Source organism: Triplophysa dalaica, chromosome 20 (genome assembly GCF_015846415.1).
Source record: "Triplophysa dalaica isolate WHDGS20190420 chromosome 20, ASM1584641v1, whole genome shotgun sequence".
In the NCBI taxonomy this organism is placed as follows: Eukaryota; Metazoa; Chordata; class Actinopteri; order Cypriniformes; family Nemacheilidae; genus Triplophysa; species Triplophysa dalaica.
This window is the reverse complement of record NC_079561.1, coordinates 10949813-10968020: the sequence shown is the minus strand read 5'-3', so window position 1 is coordinate 10968020 and position 18208 is coordinate 10949813. Positions and strand designations below refer to the sequence as shown.

Genomic DNA, 18208 nt, shown 5'->3' with positions numbered 1-18208 from the left:
CTTATTTATTCATCTTTCAGATTATTCAAAAATCAAAATTTTAAAAAATATACCCAGAAGTCCGGTTTTGTTGTCCATGGTCACAAATATTGAATGCCCAACGTCAAGCTAACTTTATGTCAGAATTTTATTAGGTGCTTTTACTTACAGATGTCAAGAGCACGTTATTTAAGCGCGAAAGCACGTCACTATTGATGTGTTTGAACGAACCTCTCCGCACACAAGCGGATTTATTTTCCTCACGCACAGAACAGGACGCGCCCTTAGAAGCTCTCCGCTCGCTCGCAGAAGATGCTTTCCTCGCACCTGGATTTCTTTTGCTCTTGCACAAAATTTGACACGTGCCCTTTGATTCCCTGAGCATAAGCAGCAATCGTCCAGTTTTGAGCGAGAGCAAAAGAAATCCGCATGCGAGCGACGTACGTTTGCGCTACATTAACATGCTATCGACATTTGTATGTAAAAAAAGCCACAACTGGCTGGCAGCAGGCCAAATCAGTGGACAGGCCACCGGGAATCGACCCGGTTCTCCTGATGGACAGTCCGGGCCTGATGATGATGAAACATTAACGTGGTAATACTTTTATTAACTCACCTGTTTCCATAGTACTACTTCTGTTTCACTTTCAAACTCTTCCAATCTTTATGCAAAACATCCTCCTTATTAGATTAATTGCAATATGCGGATTTAGGTTCCATCACTTCGCACGGTCGGGCATCACGGGGTGTCGGCACACCGAATCCAATCACACTGCTTCTTTAATGTCATTAAGCTCTATTTAGCCAATTAGCCAGTAGGTCTGTTCTGTGGATTGTGTGCAGGGCTGTAGGAGCCCAAGGGTTGGCCAGAGGGAATGTTTATCCATGACAGACGTTTCAAACAGGCTTTGCCAAAAGTCGCCCATTAGCTGTGGAGTTCAGCCACATTTTCATTCCCTGAACCCAGCGGGGTGTCTACACTTACTGAAGCACTTGCCGGGGAGCATTGCAAACAACTCGCACATCTTACCGCCGTTTTAAAGTCCCTGTTGATAGCAGATAGTAATGTGTGTGTGTTTCTATCGGTAGGGCACATCTGGAGATCTGATGATACGAAACATACAGCTGAAACATGCCGGAAAATATGTGTGTGTGGTCGACACAGATGTCGAGAGTTTGTCGGCTGCAGCCATTTTAATTGTGAAAGGTAAGTTCCCAGTGTTTGACATTTATTATTGGAATTTGGATGGAAAACGTAATAGAAATGTGGCTGGGTGGTATATTTATTAACGTTACTGAAGTGTTCAGTCCCCATTTATTAAGCGTATAGGAAATGACAAAAAATTCTTTCATACGTGTTTGAAATGACATGACTGAATAACAGAATGAACTTTTGGGGAATATTGTTCCTTTAGTTTAAAATCATTGCTAATAGGAATATACAGGTATTTATATATTTTGGACTGGGTGATAAATCTTTATTGTATAGGCTGTGACTAGAAGCAATTATACGAACGTATTAGAGCCGTTTTTAAAGGTTCCAAATGAGTTTAGAGGATCAATACCTTTTACATGAAATTAAGGTGACTTGGCAACTTTTACTAATGTAGCTTTTGATCATTTTTAATAATATTGTGGAAGTCTGGTCAAATTTCTTAACATAATGAGACTGCTTCATTTTTTATGATTCCCTTTATCGGGATTTAAATGTGTACATAAATTCACACCAAAAAATGAATTTAGTATTTTTGTCCCGATTACTAGTATAAATGTCTAAGTTTACGTGAGACGCCAAGATATTAACATGTTTTCAGAATCGAATAAAAAAATTAAGTAAGCTAATACAGTAAAAAAAATCAAGTTGGCTACATAAAACATAAATATGTAAAATATTTCCTTTATGTCAAATAGTTCCTAATATGCAACCTGTGAAGCTCTGATGAACTGCCAAAGAAGGTTAAGGCAGTTCTGGAAAATAATAGTGGTCACACAAAATATTGACACTTTGTGGACATTTTCACTTAGGGTTGTTCTCACTTTTGTTGGCAGCGGTCAATGACATTAATAGACATTAAAGACTGTGTGTTGAGTTATTTTTAGGGGACAGCAAATTGAATCTGTTATACAAGCCGTACACTCACTACTTTACATTGTAGCAAAGTGTCATTTCTTCAGTGTTGTCGCATTAAAAGATATAATAAAATACTTACAAAAATGTGAGGGGTGTACTCACTTCTGTGAGATACTGTAAATATATATTATTTATTTCAAGCTTATTTTTCATAGCCCATTGGCAGATACTTCAGTTTATTTTCAGTAAGAAACAATAGTAGAAAAAATGATTTGTAAATATCTTTGTTCTGTTAAACACAAAAGAAGATATTTTGAAGAATGTAGTAAAGCAAATAGTTCTGGGGTACTTTTGACTACCATTGTATTTTTTCCCTAATATGGTGGTCAATGGTGGCAAAATCTTCAAACAGATTTGGAACAATGAAGGAATATTTATTTTGGGTTAAACTGTTCCTTTAATATATTAGGTCATTTTGCTTCTAAAACATGTTTCTTGATTCAAGAATTTATTTGATATTTGTGCTGGTAAACGGGACAAAAATTGTATTTATTTACTAAATAAAGCACAAAACATTCCTTGCACATTTTAATACTGTTGCTCCATCGCAATCGTTCAAAGCAGGCGCACTTTAGCTGTTAAGAAAACAGTCACAAACAAACAAGCTTCTGAATATCCAGCTTTAGCCTTTCTAAATCTATAATGGCGGCTTCTTGAAATCAGGCTTCTAGCACAGAGATCAGATGCGCCCAATACGAGATGAGATTCCCGGCAGGAGGGTGAACAAGGTTACACGTCATTGAAGGTAACTTCATTTCTAATTGCTAATTCACTGCTAATTGTCTGATTGGATCAGGTCCCCCGGGAGCCCCAGATGGCGTAACGGTGGAAGAGATCACGGACAGCACAGCTCAGCTTTCATGGAGACCCAGCCAGGATAACGGAAGCCCCATCACGAGCTATATCATCCAGGCCAAGACGGCTTTCACTGTGGGCTGGCAGGCGGTGAACACGGGTAACAATACGGGATTAGCTAAAGCTAGTCAAGCAGAGCGTGGTTTTAGTAAGAGAGGCTAAAATTACCATAGCAGGTCTCATCTGCTTTAAAAAAAGAAGCTTACTCTTGCTGTCAGTATATATATAAGGAGCTCTAAGTGCCAAGGCAGAATGACTTCATCTAGAGCTCGCCTGGGCGTATGTAATTGAAACAACATCCCACCCAGAAATGAGACGCCATTTTCCAATCGTGACATTCAGGGCTTACTGTAAACATTAGCTCAGGATGAGGCTTTTATTGTTGATTTTAGCGTGTAAGCCAGGTCATTGCGGTTAAGCCGCGGCTTTTCTGTTTGCTCTCAGTCCCGGAGGTGATTGACGGGAACACTCGGACAGCGACCGTGGTGGATCTGAACGCGTGGGTGGAATTTGAGTTCCGAGTGTTGGCCAGAAACAGCGTCGGCGTGGGAGAGCCAAGTCCGGCTTCTCTTAAGACGAGGACGGAAGATGCAGGTGAGATGCTTTTGCTTTAGCATCCATGCCCCCCTCCCCTCTTTATTAAAATACCAACAGGAAATACGTACACTAGGGCTGTCACCAAAGCAGATTTTTACTACTTGATTTCCGTGGGACATGAATTCACGATAACGAAATTATCACAATATTAAAAAAAAAATGCATTAATCATAATTAAATAAAAATATATATTACTATGTTTTTAAAAAATAAATAAATGATGCTTTAATCCTATTATGCAAACTATCAGTCATGACTGTTTTTTTTAATTCTGTTCCGTTTGGCTTCATCCGAAATCGTATACTGTGACAGTGCGTACTGAATTTGAATAAGTACCTTCTTACCCATCGGCCGTTAACACAGTACGTTCTATATAGTGTGAGTGGGAGTAGTATGAATAGATTTCAGACATACTGTGTCTGCCATGTTTTATGGTCATGTGACTCGTATGCTCTTTGACCTATGACTTATTAACAACAACCTACACATGAGCATTATTAAAAACCTAATTTAGTCACAAGAAATTCATTTATTGTCCACCTTAAAGTTTTCTGCTAAATTTGATTTACTTTTGAAAATTGACCGTTGCTCAGCTCCTGTGGCATCATGGGATGGATAAGTGTCCATTCGATCCACACTCACAATCTCGGCAGAAGTGGTAATCCATCCGGGTATTTCTCGCCTACTGTTTTTTTGCATACTGAGTTTTCGGACATACTATTCATAACTCATACTCATTTTCGCCTACTGTATAGTATGGAATTAAGCGATTTCGACGCAGCCTTTGTATAGTGAGACATTGGTTAATAAATAATGAATGATTCATATATTCATCTATTGTATGCGTGTACTGTAGGAATAACATGAGATTGATCATTTTTTATTAACACGATGATTGCCAATATCTGCATTTTGTGACACTCCCAATGTACACAAAATTAAAAAGACACATTTTTTCAGAATAAAATGACTTTTTCAGGCAAAACTTAGTATTTAGTGTGACCTCTCTTGCCACTAAGCTCAACTCTTTTTATAGACTTTTCTGAAGTCATTAGATTAGAAATGATTGTTTATTTCACTGAGGTTTAAGAGTCAAGTTCCAGCTATTCCTCATGTTTAAGAAGAATTCACAATATTGGCCACTTTTTTCAGAATTTTTTCTGTTTTTAATTCTATATTTTCTGGTTGTATTTTAATAGAGCCAGAGACATATTTACAGTACATAGAGTATTGTCATTATACCATTGACCAGATAACAAGTCTAATATTGGCATGGTGGCTATACGCTTTGTGCACATTTTCGTAGATCGACCAATCACTCTCTGTTTTGTTTATGTATGAGATTTATGGGCAGGTTCATCTGTTATTGTTTATACTTTGTACTCATTTTAACAGACATATTGTCCATGTTCACAACTGTTGCATTTCACAATGAACTTTCTCTCCGTGTTTTTCGAAGATCTGTTGTCACTAACCTGGCAAATTTGAGCAAATCCAGCTCTTTCAGATTGATCAATCCCCTCTGTGCATTTATTCCCGTCAAATCGGCCAATCATATTAGAGCTTGCCAGACTGGGAAATTAATTTACGTTGCATCAGAGGTCAGTGAATGGCTGCATGAAGCTGTGACTGCTGATGTTCGAAGTGTCCGTATTCCTCAAATTACCCACGATGAAGTGATCCAGTTTTAGTGCTTAAGTGCTTCTTTGTATATTATGGACCAAATTCTTATTTTGCATTATTGTGGAGAGACTCTTGAACACGAATTTCACAGGCAACAAAGCTGCCCACAAAAGCTTTAAAAGCAGTTGCTAAGGGACTGTGCTTTGTTTCAGTCGATACTTATCATGAGGCTTCGGATAAAAGAAACGGGGAAAAAAGAAGCAACACGCCCTTACATTCATGCATCTGCTGTTTGAAAAACATTGCCATTTTTCTCTTCCGGCACACAGTTCCCGACACGGCACCCGCTGATGTCGGAGGTGGGGGCGGCTCCAAGTCAGAGTTGGTGATAACATGGGAGGTAAGTCATCTGTCTATATTATCACTCCCTCTGAGCGTGGTAATAGTTTGGGCTAATTAAATGGAATTGAATGGGGGTATTTATTACGCAAGTCAAAGCCAAGCCTGTTTTCCATCTGGGCCCTTCACTCCCATAATGGCATTCAATTCAGATTCAGTTCTGTATTAGGCTGTGACACTTTCAGGAACGGGAAAGGTTTTGGCATGGCACTGGGTGTCAACCTGAGACTGAATCTGGTCTGTATGTTTTAATATCACTATAGTTTCATGTTTCCCTCTTAGCCTGTACCTGAAGAACTTCAAAACGGAGACGGTTTCGGCTACATCATTGCTTTCCGGCCACTTGGGGAGGTCAACTGGACACACGCCGTCATCTCAGCCCCGGCACAGTCTCGCTACTTGTATCGGAATGAGAGCATTTCACCTTTCTCTCCATTTAATGTGAAAGTGGGTGCCTACAACACCAAAGGCCAGGGACCGTTCAGCCCTGTTACCATCGTATTCTCAGCTGAGAATGGTGAGTTGGACATACTGTCAAAGATTGTGTCAAGCGTCAATAATGCATTGCAGGATTCTTTTATTTATCGTTACTCATTCGTAGTCGCATCTTAACATTAAACTAATTACGCATGCAAGCGGATTGTGACTCCGTTATATCGTTTATTAATTTGCAAAGTCATGCGTCAACTTTCATTTTAATATCCTAATGAACCTGTTTGAATATAAAATCTAGACTATGAAGTCACAACAAAACTTGATCAGCCAAGCCACGATCAAAGGTATCTATTGAGCAGGGACATGAAAAACTTCTACTCGACTCACAACATTTAACTTATGATAATGATTTAGAAGCTGAGGTATGACTTTGTTGGAAATGTAGGTTAACCTGCAATTTTCTTTTCAAACAGAGATGGCGATAGACAGACAAAAGTTATGAACTGCTGCTTTCAATTTTTCCCATTTTTTAATGCAAATTCTCAAAGCTACAGGTGACCTCTCACGGTTGCCCTTTCCTGTTCTTTTTAAATTGCATCTTGGCGTAATGCCTTTTGTACTTTTCAAGAAAAAAGCTTTTTCCGTTTTAGCAATTACAGAGCCAAGCACATACTGTCAGCAGCATCACATACTGTTGCGCATGTAAATGTAAAGCGTCCTCAGCATTTGTAGTGGCATCTTGGGGATGTTTTAGTTGACTTGAGGTGGGATTCTTTACTGTCAGATTGATATTAGTTATTAGAGTATGTAGTAACAGGTAGTGACCATGTTCTGTCAGTAAGTTACAGTATTAATTGAATTTCTCTACGGATAATCTTTATCTGTGTCAGACAGCCAACACATTATAACAAAGGCCACAAAGTCATTTAGAGTTTGAGATAAAAATGATCTCACATTGCTCTTACACTGATTTGTCCGCTGGAGATCAAGTTTAGACGGGAGGAGTGACAGTGACTCTTCTCCTCTTTGTCTTTTCTATCTTCTGTCTTGTCATCTTAAGTCTCCTCTCATTTTCTCTTGTCTTTTCTGTTCCTGTCTTGTCTCTGTTTGTTTTGTCTTTTTCTGTTCTTGTCTTTGCCTTTCTTCTCCCCTTTACTCTTATCTGTTGTTTTCTTCTATCATCTCCTCTTTTTTGTTTTCCTCTCTTCCCCTTTTCTCTTTTTTTACTTTCTTATTTGTTTTTTTTCATATCTTTTCTTTTCCCCACTCCTCTTTTTTCTCCTCTCCTCTTCTCATTTTTCCTCACTCCCTTCTTGAACCCTCTCTATTCTCTGTCTTCCTTTTCTTCTCCTCACTTCTTGTTACGTCATTTCTTCACATCTCCTCTTTCCTACCTTTCTTCTCTTTTCTCTTCTTTCATCTCCTTTTTCCTTTATTTTTCTCGCTTTCCTTTCTCTCCTTTTTTCCACTCTTTTCATTATTTCTCCTATCTAATTTTTTTTCGCCTCCTGCCCGTTTCTACTGCTTTCTTTTCATTTCTGCTTCTTTCTCCTCTTTTCTGCCCAGCCTCTTTTCTCCTTTCTTCATCCCTCCCTCTGTTCTCTTCTCCTCTCTTCCCCTTTTCTCTTTTTTTACTTTCTTATTTGTTTTTTTCATATCTTCTCTTTTCCCCACTCCTCTTTTTTCTCCTCTCCTCTTCTCATTTTTCCTCACTCCCTTCTTGAACCCTCTCTATTCTCTGTCTTCCTTTTCTTCTCCTCACTTCTTGTTACATCATTTCTTCACATCTCCTCTTTCCTACCTTTCTTCTCCTTTCTCTTCTTTCATCTCCTTTTTCCTTTATTTTTCTCGCTTTCCTTTCTCTCCTTTTTTCCACTCTTTTCATTATTTCTCCTATCTAATTTTTTTTCGCCTCCTGCCCGTTTCTACTGCTTTCTTTTCATTTCTGCTTCTTTCTCCTCTTTTCTGCCCAGCCTCTTTTCTCCTTTCTTCATCCCTCCCTCTGTTCTCTTCTCCTCTCTTCCCCTTTTCTCTTTTTTTACTTTCTTATTTGTTTTTTTCATATCTTCTCTTTTCCCCACTCCTCTTTTTTCTCCTCTCCTCTTCTCATTTTTCCTCACTCCCTTCTTGAACCCTCTCTATTCTCTGTCTTCCTTTTCTTCTCCTCACTTCTTGTTACATCATTTCTTCACATCTCCTCTTTCCTACCTTTCTTCTCCTTTCTCTTCTTTCATCTCCTTTTTCCTTTATTTTTCTCGCTTTCCTTTCTCTCCTTTTTTCCACTCTTTTCATTATTTCTCCTATCTAATTTTTTTTCGCCTCCTGCCCGTTTCTACTGCTTTCTTTTCATTTCTGCTTCTTTCTCCTCTTTTCTGCCCAGCCTCTTTTCTCCTTTCTTCATCCCTCCCTCTGTTCTCTTCTCCTTTCCTCTCCTTTATCCCTTCTCTTCTGTCTTTTCTCTCTTCTCTTCCCCTTTTCAAAATTTCTATCTTCTCATTTCCTATTCTCTCCTCTACTCCTCTTCTCTATCCTTTTTTCTTCTCCCCTTTTGTCCTGTCTGCTGCTGTCTTTATTCTTATCTTTTCTTCATCTCTTTCTCCTTCCCTCGCCTCTTTTCTACTTTCTTCTTCTCTTCTCTTTTCCTCTCGCCTTATTTTTTCTCCTCAAACTTCACCTCTTTCTTATCCATTCCCTCTTCTTTTCTACTATCATATGTTTTAGTCTTCTCTCTTCTATTCTTTCTTGTTGTCTGTAGTGATCTCTTTCTTGTGTTTTCCTCTGTCGTCAGAGCCCAGTGGTGTTCCTGCTGGAGTGTGGGCCCGAAGCATTTCTGCCACAGAAATTGAAGTGATGTGGCACATTCTCACCTCTTCCCCAGAAAGAGTGTTGGGCTACGAGGTGCGTCCCTTCTTCTAAATGGAAATGACTCTCTGTCCGGTTTTGAAATGCACCGTGTGCTCTGTCGGTGCCTGTCATCTCCCACGGCGCACCTAAAATTCCCTATGTACCCATGGGAACACTCCATTTGAAAATAAGAAAAGGGAGTCTTGTTCTCACGGTATGCATGTGAAGCCCTCGCTGCAGCATGGCAGAAATGGCTTCTCGTGATCTCTTTTAAGGATGTAGAGAACATTATACATTGCTCTCATAAGCTCTAAGTCTGTGTCACCGTGTGTAATAAACATACTCCTGTTTTATGATTCTGAGGCTTTTGAAACAGCATGTGCTTTCTCTCTTCATTGCTGAGATCAGGTGGTGTACTGGGAGGATGATACAAAACCAGAGACCATGGGCAAAGTCAGAGTGTCTGCCAATCAGAACAAGGTTAACATCAGTGGCCTGAGAGGATACACGCAGTATTTTCTGACATTGAGTGCTTTCAACACAGCGGGCACTGGCCCTATCTCACCCACCATCAACGTGACCACCAAAAAGTCCCGTGAGTATCCAGTGAAAAGAATCAATTTAAGCCGCGCTTACATGCTGTATTTTTAAAGCTGCAATTTGTACTTTTTGGTTAAAATTAAATAGAAACAGATATTGAGATTGTGCACAAAAAATAAGGCTCAGTTTCACAGACAGGGCTTAGGTTATACCAGGATTTTGCCTTAGTCAAATTATTCAATATTTAAACTTTTATTTTAGTCTGGGACAGGTCTTAAACCTTATCTGTGAAACCGGGCATAGGTTTTCAGATCTTTCTTCTTATCTTACTTCTGTAAGCTTATGATGATTTACATGTTTAGCTATAGGTTGCGATTTCACAGGAGATGTCTGTTTGACATCATTTGATATGTTAAGTAATCTGTAATTTTACGTTTAAAACAGAGATGGCAAATGTGACAGAATGCAGCTTTAAAAATATAACCCATTGCAGATATCTACTTTTTTGTCATAATTGTCTTTTATTGTTAATGCAGTATTAAGGTTTTTATATAGGACCAGAGTTAAAGGAAGAGAAGGAATGAGGGTGAGAACTCATGTCAGAAACTGATTTTTATTTCAGTCTAATGTTACTTTAATTCTTCCTCATTTCCGCCATTGACAGGAAATTTACGGCAATTTATGTTTCTACTGTTATTGACTGTTCTGCAAAGAATCAATAACTGTTGAGGAGTTTTAATTTCATTAAGTTTGTATACAGCAAAATATTAATATCAATCAATATTAATATAAATTAAACATAAAATCAATTGTTATATTATAACTGTAGTGGAGTAGGCGGGGCGAGACCGAGGTTCGAGACCGGTGAGTAATTGTAAATGAGCGCCAGCTGTGTGCGCACCAGTCTCGAATCACATAGGAGACTCGGAGCATATAAGAGAACGAGCGACCGGACCGTCGAAGAGAGAGGACCGGCCCCGAACATGTTTGTATTTGTGTTTATGTTTTATTCGCCGGCCGTCGACCGTGAGGGGCGGCCGGCTGTCTTTTTACTCTTGATTTTATTTGATTAAATGTTTATTTAAATGTCTGCCGGTTCCCGTCTCCTTCCTTCGTTTTATTGAACCTTTCTACAATAACCAAACACAGCCAGGAAGTTAACCTTGGGCCAGTCGGGTTTCTCCGATGAAACCGTCTATAAGATAAGGAGTACTGTTACCCATCTTCTGAAAAACTACAGCATCTGCAGATCCTTATCATCTTTCTGAAGCTGATCTCGATGTCTTTGGCAAAAATGCTAATTTCCCAGCCTTTCCTTCAAAATGTTGTATTTAAGAAACCATAAAAAGAGCAAATGAAGATTTTGCAATGAAGCAGATGTTTTGTTCTGAAATTTGATATACTTCAAATAGATAGATTTGCATATACATGTATATATGTATGCATGTGTATAAATATAGTTATATGTATATGTACATACATATACATATATCTATACAGAGAAAATATTCTGGGGACCATCAAAGCTTTGTAAAAATGTTAAAAAATGCTCCCGCTGGATGGGAAAGAGTTAAGAAGAAGAAAAACGGAAGACAGCCAGACGGCTCTATTGGCTTTCTCTGTGAAGTTGGTCACTTGTTATTTACGAGCGCCGTTTTCCCTTTCAGCACCCGGGCAGTCACCTTTGAACGTGGAGTGGAACCTGATTGGCTCTAAGCTCACTGTTCATTGGGAAGCCGTCATTTCACTGGAAATGGAGTCAGAGGTTACTGGGTATCAGGTAAGTGCTTCCCAGCAATGTAATCTTCGACGTGATCTATGGGGCATTATATTCACATAATCCTATTAGTTTCTTCTGTTCCCTTGAGCATTTAGGAAAACATTGACATTAAAGTGCATATATTATTTCTCTTGTGTATTCCAAAATTACCCACCTTAGAGGAAACAAAAATTAAAAATAAAATGAATTTCCACCGCATCCGGAAAATAGACGCTATACCATGCACAGCTACACAGCTGTGCTATTAAACACCGTGGTCTCCTACCGTGTTTGATAATTTGATTTTATTTTCCTTACTCACAGAAATAGCTCGTGGTGAATTAAGTTAAGTGGTTGTTAGCACTTTTCCCATTTGTTGTTTCCAGGTGTCTTACAGAAGGAACCGGCATAAAGAAATTAACACCATATCAACAAACCTGACCTCGGTGGAGCTCACCTTACCTGCAGATGATGATTACATCATTCAGATCAAAGCGCTGAGCGACGGGGGAGAGGGAACCCCCACTGAACCCATCAACATCCATAAGCTCAGTAAGATTTCACTTTTCTTTAAAAACATCATTAAGGGTGAATCGTTTCATTTACACACCATATCACAGAATCTCAGTCTATCTGAAGACGTAAAACAGTGGGGCTTTTTGTTGTTTTGACCAATGGTAGATGCAAGTAGTGTTTGACATGTCTGATAATCATTATTCTGCTAATGACGCATAAGTATGGGAGGAATTCTACGAATAGGCTAATAGTAGTTTCATGGTTATTATAGTTGAAACTAAACTAAAGTAAAATTTATCTAAAACCAAAATTCTTAAAACTTTTTATGGTAAATGAAATCCAACAAAATATCTCCGTAAATATATATATTTTAATGATTATTTGATTTAATTCAATTCTATTTATTTATATAGCGCTTTTCACAATGTGCATTGTTCCAAAGCAGCTTTACAGGAGCAAATAAGAAAAAAGGAAAAACTAAGAAAGGTAAAACTCAGTACAGTGCATGGTGTTTATAGAACAAGACCATTGTAATAATTAATATCTAATAAATAAAGAAATAGCTTAAATAAATAGATTTAAACTTATTTAACACAAGTTTAAGTTGAATTCCTAAAAATATGAACTGAACATAAAAGAAAAAATTACATTGAAACTGATATAAAAATCTATTTCTATTTCAATTTAAACTTTATAGCAACATATTTTTTTTTAAAATGACATAAGCACTTTACCAAATTGCTAAAGATTTTACTAAAAGTTACGTAAAGAAAAAAAAATTCTAAAAATATATATAAAAGCTAATAAAACAGAAATATTAAGTTATTATAGTTTATAGTTGTGTTTTCAAAGTTATATAATATAATAATAATAAAACACACCTTATAGGGTTAATCTAAATAGAAAAATAGATTCTATCATCATTGATTCTCAAACCATTTTGTTTTTATTTTGACTCCTTTATTTTAATGTCTACCTCATTACACAATATCACATTTTCCTTGCAAGTATCAACCCGCAAGCGAAGTGTACCCTTCCCATAAATAGATATTCGGCACAGAAGGAACATTAAACACACAGGCCTCTATAATACATTAAACACACAGGCCTCTATAATACATTAAACACACAGGCCTCTATAATAAAAACAATGTGCAGTTGACCTTATAATGTTCTCCTCTCGTTCCCCTGAGCCATCAGCCCAGGTGCAGTTTGGGGCAGGGATGTTTCGTTACCGCATCCAGCAGAGTTTAATGCGTCTCTCTAAATGAGTTCTAGCGATTTGACGTGTCCTCCTTGTGCACCTTTTATTCTCCACTGGGCTAAGCAGTCTTATCTTTATTAACTAGCCCAAGCTCTCGCCATCTATCTCTGCTCGCTCGTCTCTGCTCCCCCGTGAATACAACGTTCCAGGCTGACGCAAATGTTAGGGAAGGGATTCTCCGTGGTTTATTATTCACATTTTTCATGCATTGGTCCGCAATGTCTAGCTTTCATAAAAAAGCAGCAACTTTCTTTCGACTGTTAATATGGGAAATTATTAGCAGGGCTGACAGCGAGGTTACACATCCTCCTTTCGCTTTAAGTAGTTATTTATTGGAGTAATTTAAAAGGAGGAAAAAGTGCTCATAGAGCGTCTACTGGGAAGTGTAAAGCCACTTGAAATAACTAAACTATCCTGTATATGAATCCTCCTTTAGTGGAACACGAAAGAAGATATTTTGAGAAATGTCTCAGTGTCTACAGTCGAAGTCAATGGAGGCCAATGTTGTATTTTACAAAATATATTTTTTGTGTTCTGCAGAAGAACAAGGTCATACAGGTTTGTAATGACATGAGGGTGACAGACTTTTCATTTTTGGGTGAACTATCCCTTTAAGAGACCTAGCAACCATCTAGCAATGCCCTAGCAACTACGCAGCAATGCACCACTCAGAACACCTTAGCAATCACACAGTGACACTGTGCAAGTACCCACGCCACCCCTAGCATCAGTGTAGCACAGCCATCCACCTCCACCAATTTCTTCAGAAAATCTAGTTATTTATTGCAGCAATTTAAACGGAAGAAAAAACATCTCCAAGTGCGTCTTCTGGGAAGGTAAAGTAAACCCGCTCAAAGCACAAGGCTGTCCGGTGCAGTATGTTGATTTAGAGCCAAACGCTGATATTCAGTAACTGTGATAAAAACCGCAGGGCTAATTTCATCCCTCAATTCCCAGCGATGCCTCTCTTTATTGCCGTTATGTTTCCTAGATTATTCGTATTCATCAATCACAAGTAAATCTGTTCGAGAGGCCCCGGTGCCTTAAAATCTTGTTTCTTTATTTCAGGTATGAGCGTGCGAGGTTCCAGAGCCTGGCGAGCCAATACAATCCCCATCTCCCTGCTTTCCATTATCGCATTATCGACAGTGAGACCGGCTTTGTGTTAACAGTCTGAAGAATTGAACATCTCTCGACCGGTTTGATTGCCCGTACTCTTCCTCGCTGTGGAATGATTGGAGAGAGGCACGGAAACACTTCTGAGGCAAGATTATTGATCCATCTCTCCATAATTATCTGAGCCGATGTCTGGCGATCCACTTGAGGAGCGTGACAGGAAAACAACGGCGTCACTGCGGTGGGGTTTCGTGCGCATGTACAGTGTACCGTCGTCTCCTTGCGAGCCGTCCGAGAGGTTTTTCATAAGGAGGGATGACTCATGGTACTGCAATGAGATGTCATCTCCGCGGCCCCTCAAAACAAATGCCTTATTTCCATGTACATGCCAAAGTAGTTAGGATCCTTTTAAAGCTTTTTGTCGTTTTGATATTTTCACATCCTTAATAACATTCGCTTTTGCTTACTACTTAATTTACTTGTACGAGAGTCTATGTGCCTTATCGAGGTTTTAGGCTGGTCTTTTTTTGCTTCAGGCCCCACGTTGCAGCTACAAGCCTACGAGTACTCGTGAATGTGACGAGGGTACGCATTATGGAGATGGCGTGTTTTGGTTTATGCTTTGCACAACTGTGTTAACAGCAGGAGACTTGAAATGGTTATTCTTGGAATCTCAATGTGCATAAATATGTATAACACATCACTGGAATGTACAGCCCTGGCGTCTGTTATTGGTGGATTATGAGGCATGAATGAATAACACGAGGGAATACATTAGACTGTTAAGTCAATAGAACATGCTTAAAGCCGCCTTAGTTGGAATGGGCCTTGGAGAGCATCATAGCAGCTTTTATGTGGCTTTTAGTAACAGATCTACACCTGTAAAACCTACAGGCAGTTCTAAGGCTTTAGATTAGAAGGAGAATATGGCCGGTTTTATGGTGCAAAATGCAGTTTTTGCTTAGGGAGGGTTGGAAAGGTGTCCAGGTATTACAGTATTGTGGACCGTTTCACAGTTATTTCAGTTACTTTGACTGCAAAACGTATCAAGGACCCACGATTATGATCAGAAAAGTGGCTTTACTGGGATTTTATTTCTTAATATTTTCCTTTTTTTACCTGTACTATTATTTAACATAAATCTATTATATATTCTAAAAATCTCAGTGTTTTTAGTCATGCTTCAGTAAAGTGATCATTTCAGGACATAGGGTTTATTTTACTTGTCTGTACACGCCGCTGTTAACAACATCTATTACACGACACTCTATATGTACGCTAAGGCATAAACCCAAAAATGCATTTTTGATTCATTTTAAGGGCATTCTCTCCAACAGTGCATTGAATATGAGTTTCTGTTATATTCTTTGCCCTTGGGTTATCTGCAGTATTACAACCGAGCGAGCACAGGCGTAGATATACAAGTGAGCACTCTCTAAACCACAGTTCCACCTGCTGCTGCTGTTTCAATACGCAAGAGTGTTGTATAGAAGTCTGCGGTATAGATAAAAGTGCATCCCCACTTTTTATGCGTTTTCAAAGGAAGCCTAGCACCAGAAGTTGAATACGTGATTAATCTTAAACCTGAAATGCTGAAGGTTTGCTAAAAGCTTTTTTTTATATTTTGCTGTGTATTATAAGAGTTTTTAGCAAACATTAGTCAAGAGATGGACTTCAGTAAGAATTAATGAATGAGAAAAGAAAGTAAGAAAGTAATGAATCGCGACTGCTGATTTCAGTGTTCAGTTGCATGTGTTGTCTGCATTATTTTGCTGTAGTTCGCAGAAATATGCTTTTTTTTTTTTTTAATTGTCAATCATTTAATCATTTGGTAAATAACCAATGCCATCATCTATCGAAAATATAAGCGTACATCTCAAAGCGGGCAGTAATAGCGTAACGTGAATTGCGTTTTACGTTTTAAAATACTTTTTTGACTAAAGCACATTCGAGAACAAACTAAATTTGGAAATATTTTTACTGAGATGTTAGTTACATTATTATTTACATATATGCATTTGGCAGACATTACATTGCATTATCCTATACATTTATTTCTTAGTATGTTCAATCCCCTGGAGTCGAACCCACGACCTTGGTGTTGTTGGCGCCATCCTCTTATCACTGAGCTACAGGAAAGATGTCACATGCGCAAACGTTTAGTGAACTCACTCTGAGAGTTTATTTGTTGTATTTGTTAAACGAATAGCTGCGCATTCTGGACTGCGGCTCGGATTCTAGGCCATTTACCAGATGCTCCGCAGGGTCTTTATCAGCTGAATCGGATGTGTGTAGGAAACTTTGGAGCGAAAATCTGCTTACCTAGTCGCATTCAAAAGTGGAGAATTGCTTTAAGAACAGGCGCTGTATTTGTACAGAGCACAGTACCAGTAATTAATTATAATAGTTGTCACAACACTACAAAAACACACAGCCTTACTTTGCTGCCTAAAGAAAATAAATACAAACATGAAAATGGAGGATATTCCAAAATGAGAATGGAGGGAAAAAATCTGATAGCGTCATAACAGACGTCTCTTTTTAGTCATTTTGTGATGAATGATTCGACTGATCCATGATGTAGAAACCATTAAACCGGCCTAATAAATGAAAGCTGACCCTAAAGGGTCTTTTGACCAAATCTGAAAGGGAATAATGGGACACCGTAGAGAAGATGAACAGCATGCAGAACTATATGCAGACACGTTTTTTTTCTTGTTTCTTTTCACGACAGACTTTTTTCTGTCTTATTCAGATTGGAGACGTGAGGTACACCTAAAAGGCTGCTGCGCATTTGTAAGACGCTCCCTTACGCACATTAGAGAGGACACTAGGGCTTTGTTCAAGGCCTCTCGCACATTTGGCCTTGGTTTTGAATCGTAAGGTCAGATGTAAAAAAGCATCAAGTGAAGGTAAATGAAAACAGGCACTCGTCAGGCCTCTTTCAGCGAGAAAAGTCGCACCATCCCCATAGACTTGCCGTACAATATAGATGTCACGTCAAACTCTGTTGAAGCTCTCGGATGCTTTGTGTTCAGGATGAAGGCTGCTGCATGATTTTGATTTAACCTTTGATAATGGCTGCTGACATTTAGGTGCCTGTTGGGACTTGTGTATTTCATACTTGATCGTCGGCACATTTTTGTGGATATTCATATTTTCTCTAGAGATGCTTCAGAGTCCTTCATCTGAGATCCCTAAGTGCTTATTATAAATGTAAAAAATAGATTTAAACTCATTGGTTTATGTGATCGCTTTGAAGAAAAAAAGTATGAAAAAAGTGTATTTTGTAAGTATTGTTTGGATGTTTGAGTTTAATGACATCGACATTGTAATGGCTTTTTGTTTGGCTAAAAGGTCAAGTGTTGTGCAAACAAAAGATTATGTCAAAAGTAAAGAACGTTTATGGCTACGCCTGTCAGAAATCGATTTGCAGAAAGATAAAATAGTTAATTTTGTTTTTTTTATCGTTTTTGTTCAAATAATGAAGATGAAGCCTAGCTTGTGTTTAAGTGTGTTGGATTAAAGAATCACATTCATACGTTGATTATGTGTAAAAACATTTGACCTTATGTTTTGATATTTCCGTATTAATACATCGCGTTTCATCTCTGTGAGATGATGTACTTGATCAGAATACTGTTTTCATATTGGAAAGAATTCGACTCACTGTGTATATTAAGCTGTGCATGTTTGATTGTTTAATGTGTGTACTTTTTCTAAAGCAAAATTTAATAAAATTACCTATTGGAGATTTACCTCCATAATGTCCAGAAAATGTTTTGTATTATATTATATTATATTATATTACATTAAATCGATTGCTTACTCATGCATGTTTCGTGTGGAACACAAAAGAAGATATTTTGAGAAATGTCTCACTGGCTTTGTGTCCATACAATGTCAGTACAAAGTCAACGGGCCCATGTTGTTTGTTACCAATGTACATCAAAATATCTTCTTCAATCGTACGGGTTTGAAATGACATGGATGAGTAAATGATGAAAGAAATGTCCCTTCAAATCATTACTCCAGCCTAAAGGCTCCATGAATGCTGTGAGAAAGAACATCCTCTGTATATACTGGTGTCACATTCACGTCGTTCTCCCTTAAAACTGCCGTTTAATTACACTATAGCGCTAAGAGCAGA

At 38.3% G+C, this 18208-nt stretch overlaps 1 protein-coding gene across 1 annotated transcript in view; it reads left to right on the top strand.

Annotated features, from left to right (window-relative positions):
• Positions 1-17816, top strand: part of cntn3a.2 (contactin 3a, tandem duplicate 2) — a 66568-nt gene extending 48752 nt beyond the window's left edge. Inside the window, exons 14-23 of the mRNA XM_056733823.1 lie at positions 1069-1186; positions 2907-3065; positions 3410-3559; positions 5515-5585; positions 5867-6101; positions 8808-8917; positions 9272-9458; positions 11071-11183; positions 11549-11714; positions 14011-17816. Coding sequence (XP_056589801.1) covers positions 1069-1186; positions 2907-3065; positions 3410-3559; positions 5515-5585; positions 5867-6101; positions 8808-8917; positions 9272-9458; positions 11071-11183; positions 11549-11714; positions 14011-14111 — 1410 coding nt within the window. The 3' untranslated portion in view covers positions 14112-17816. The remainder of the gene's footprint in view (positions 1-1068; positions 1187-2906; positions 3066-3409; positions 3560-5514; positions 5586-5866; positions 6102-8807; positions 8918-9271; positions 9459-11070; positions 11184-11548; positions 11715-14010) is intronic.
• The last annotated feature ends 392 nt before the right edge of the window (positions 17817-18208 follow it).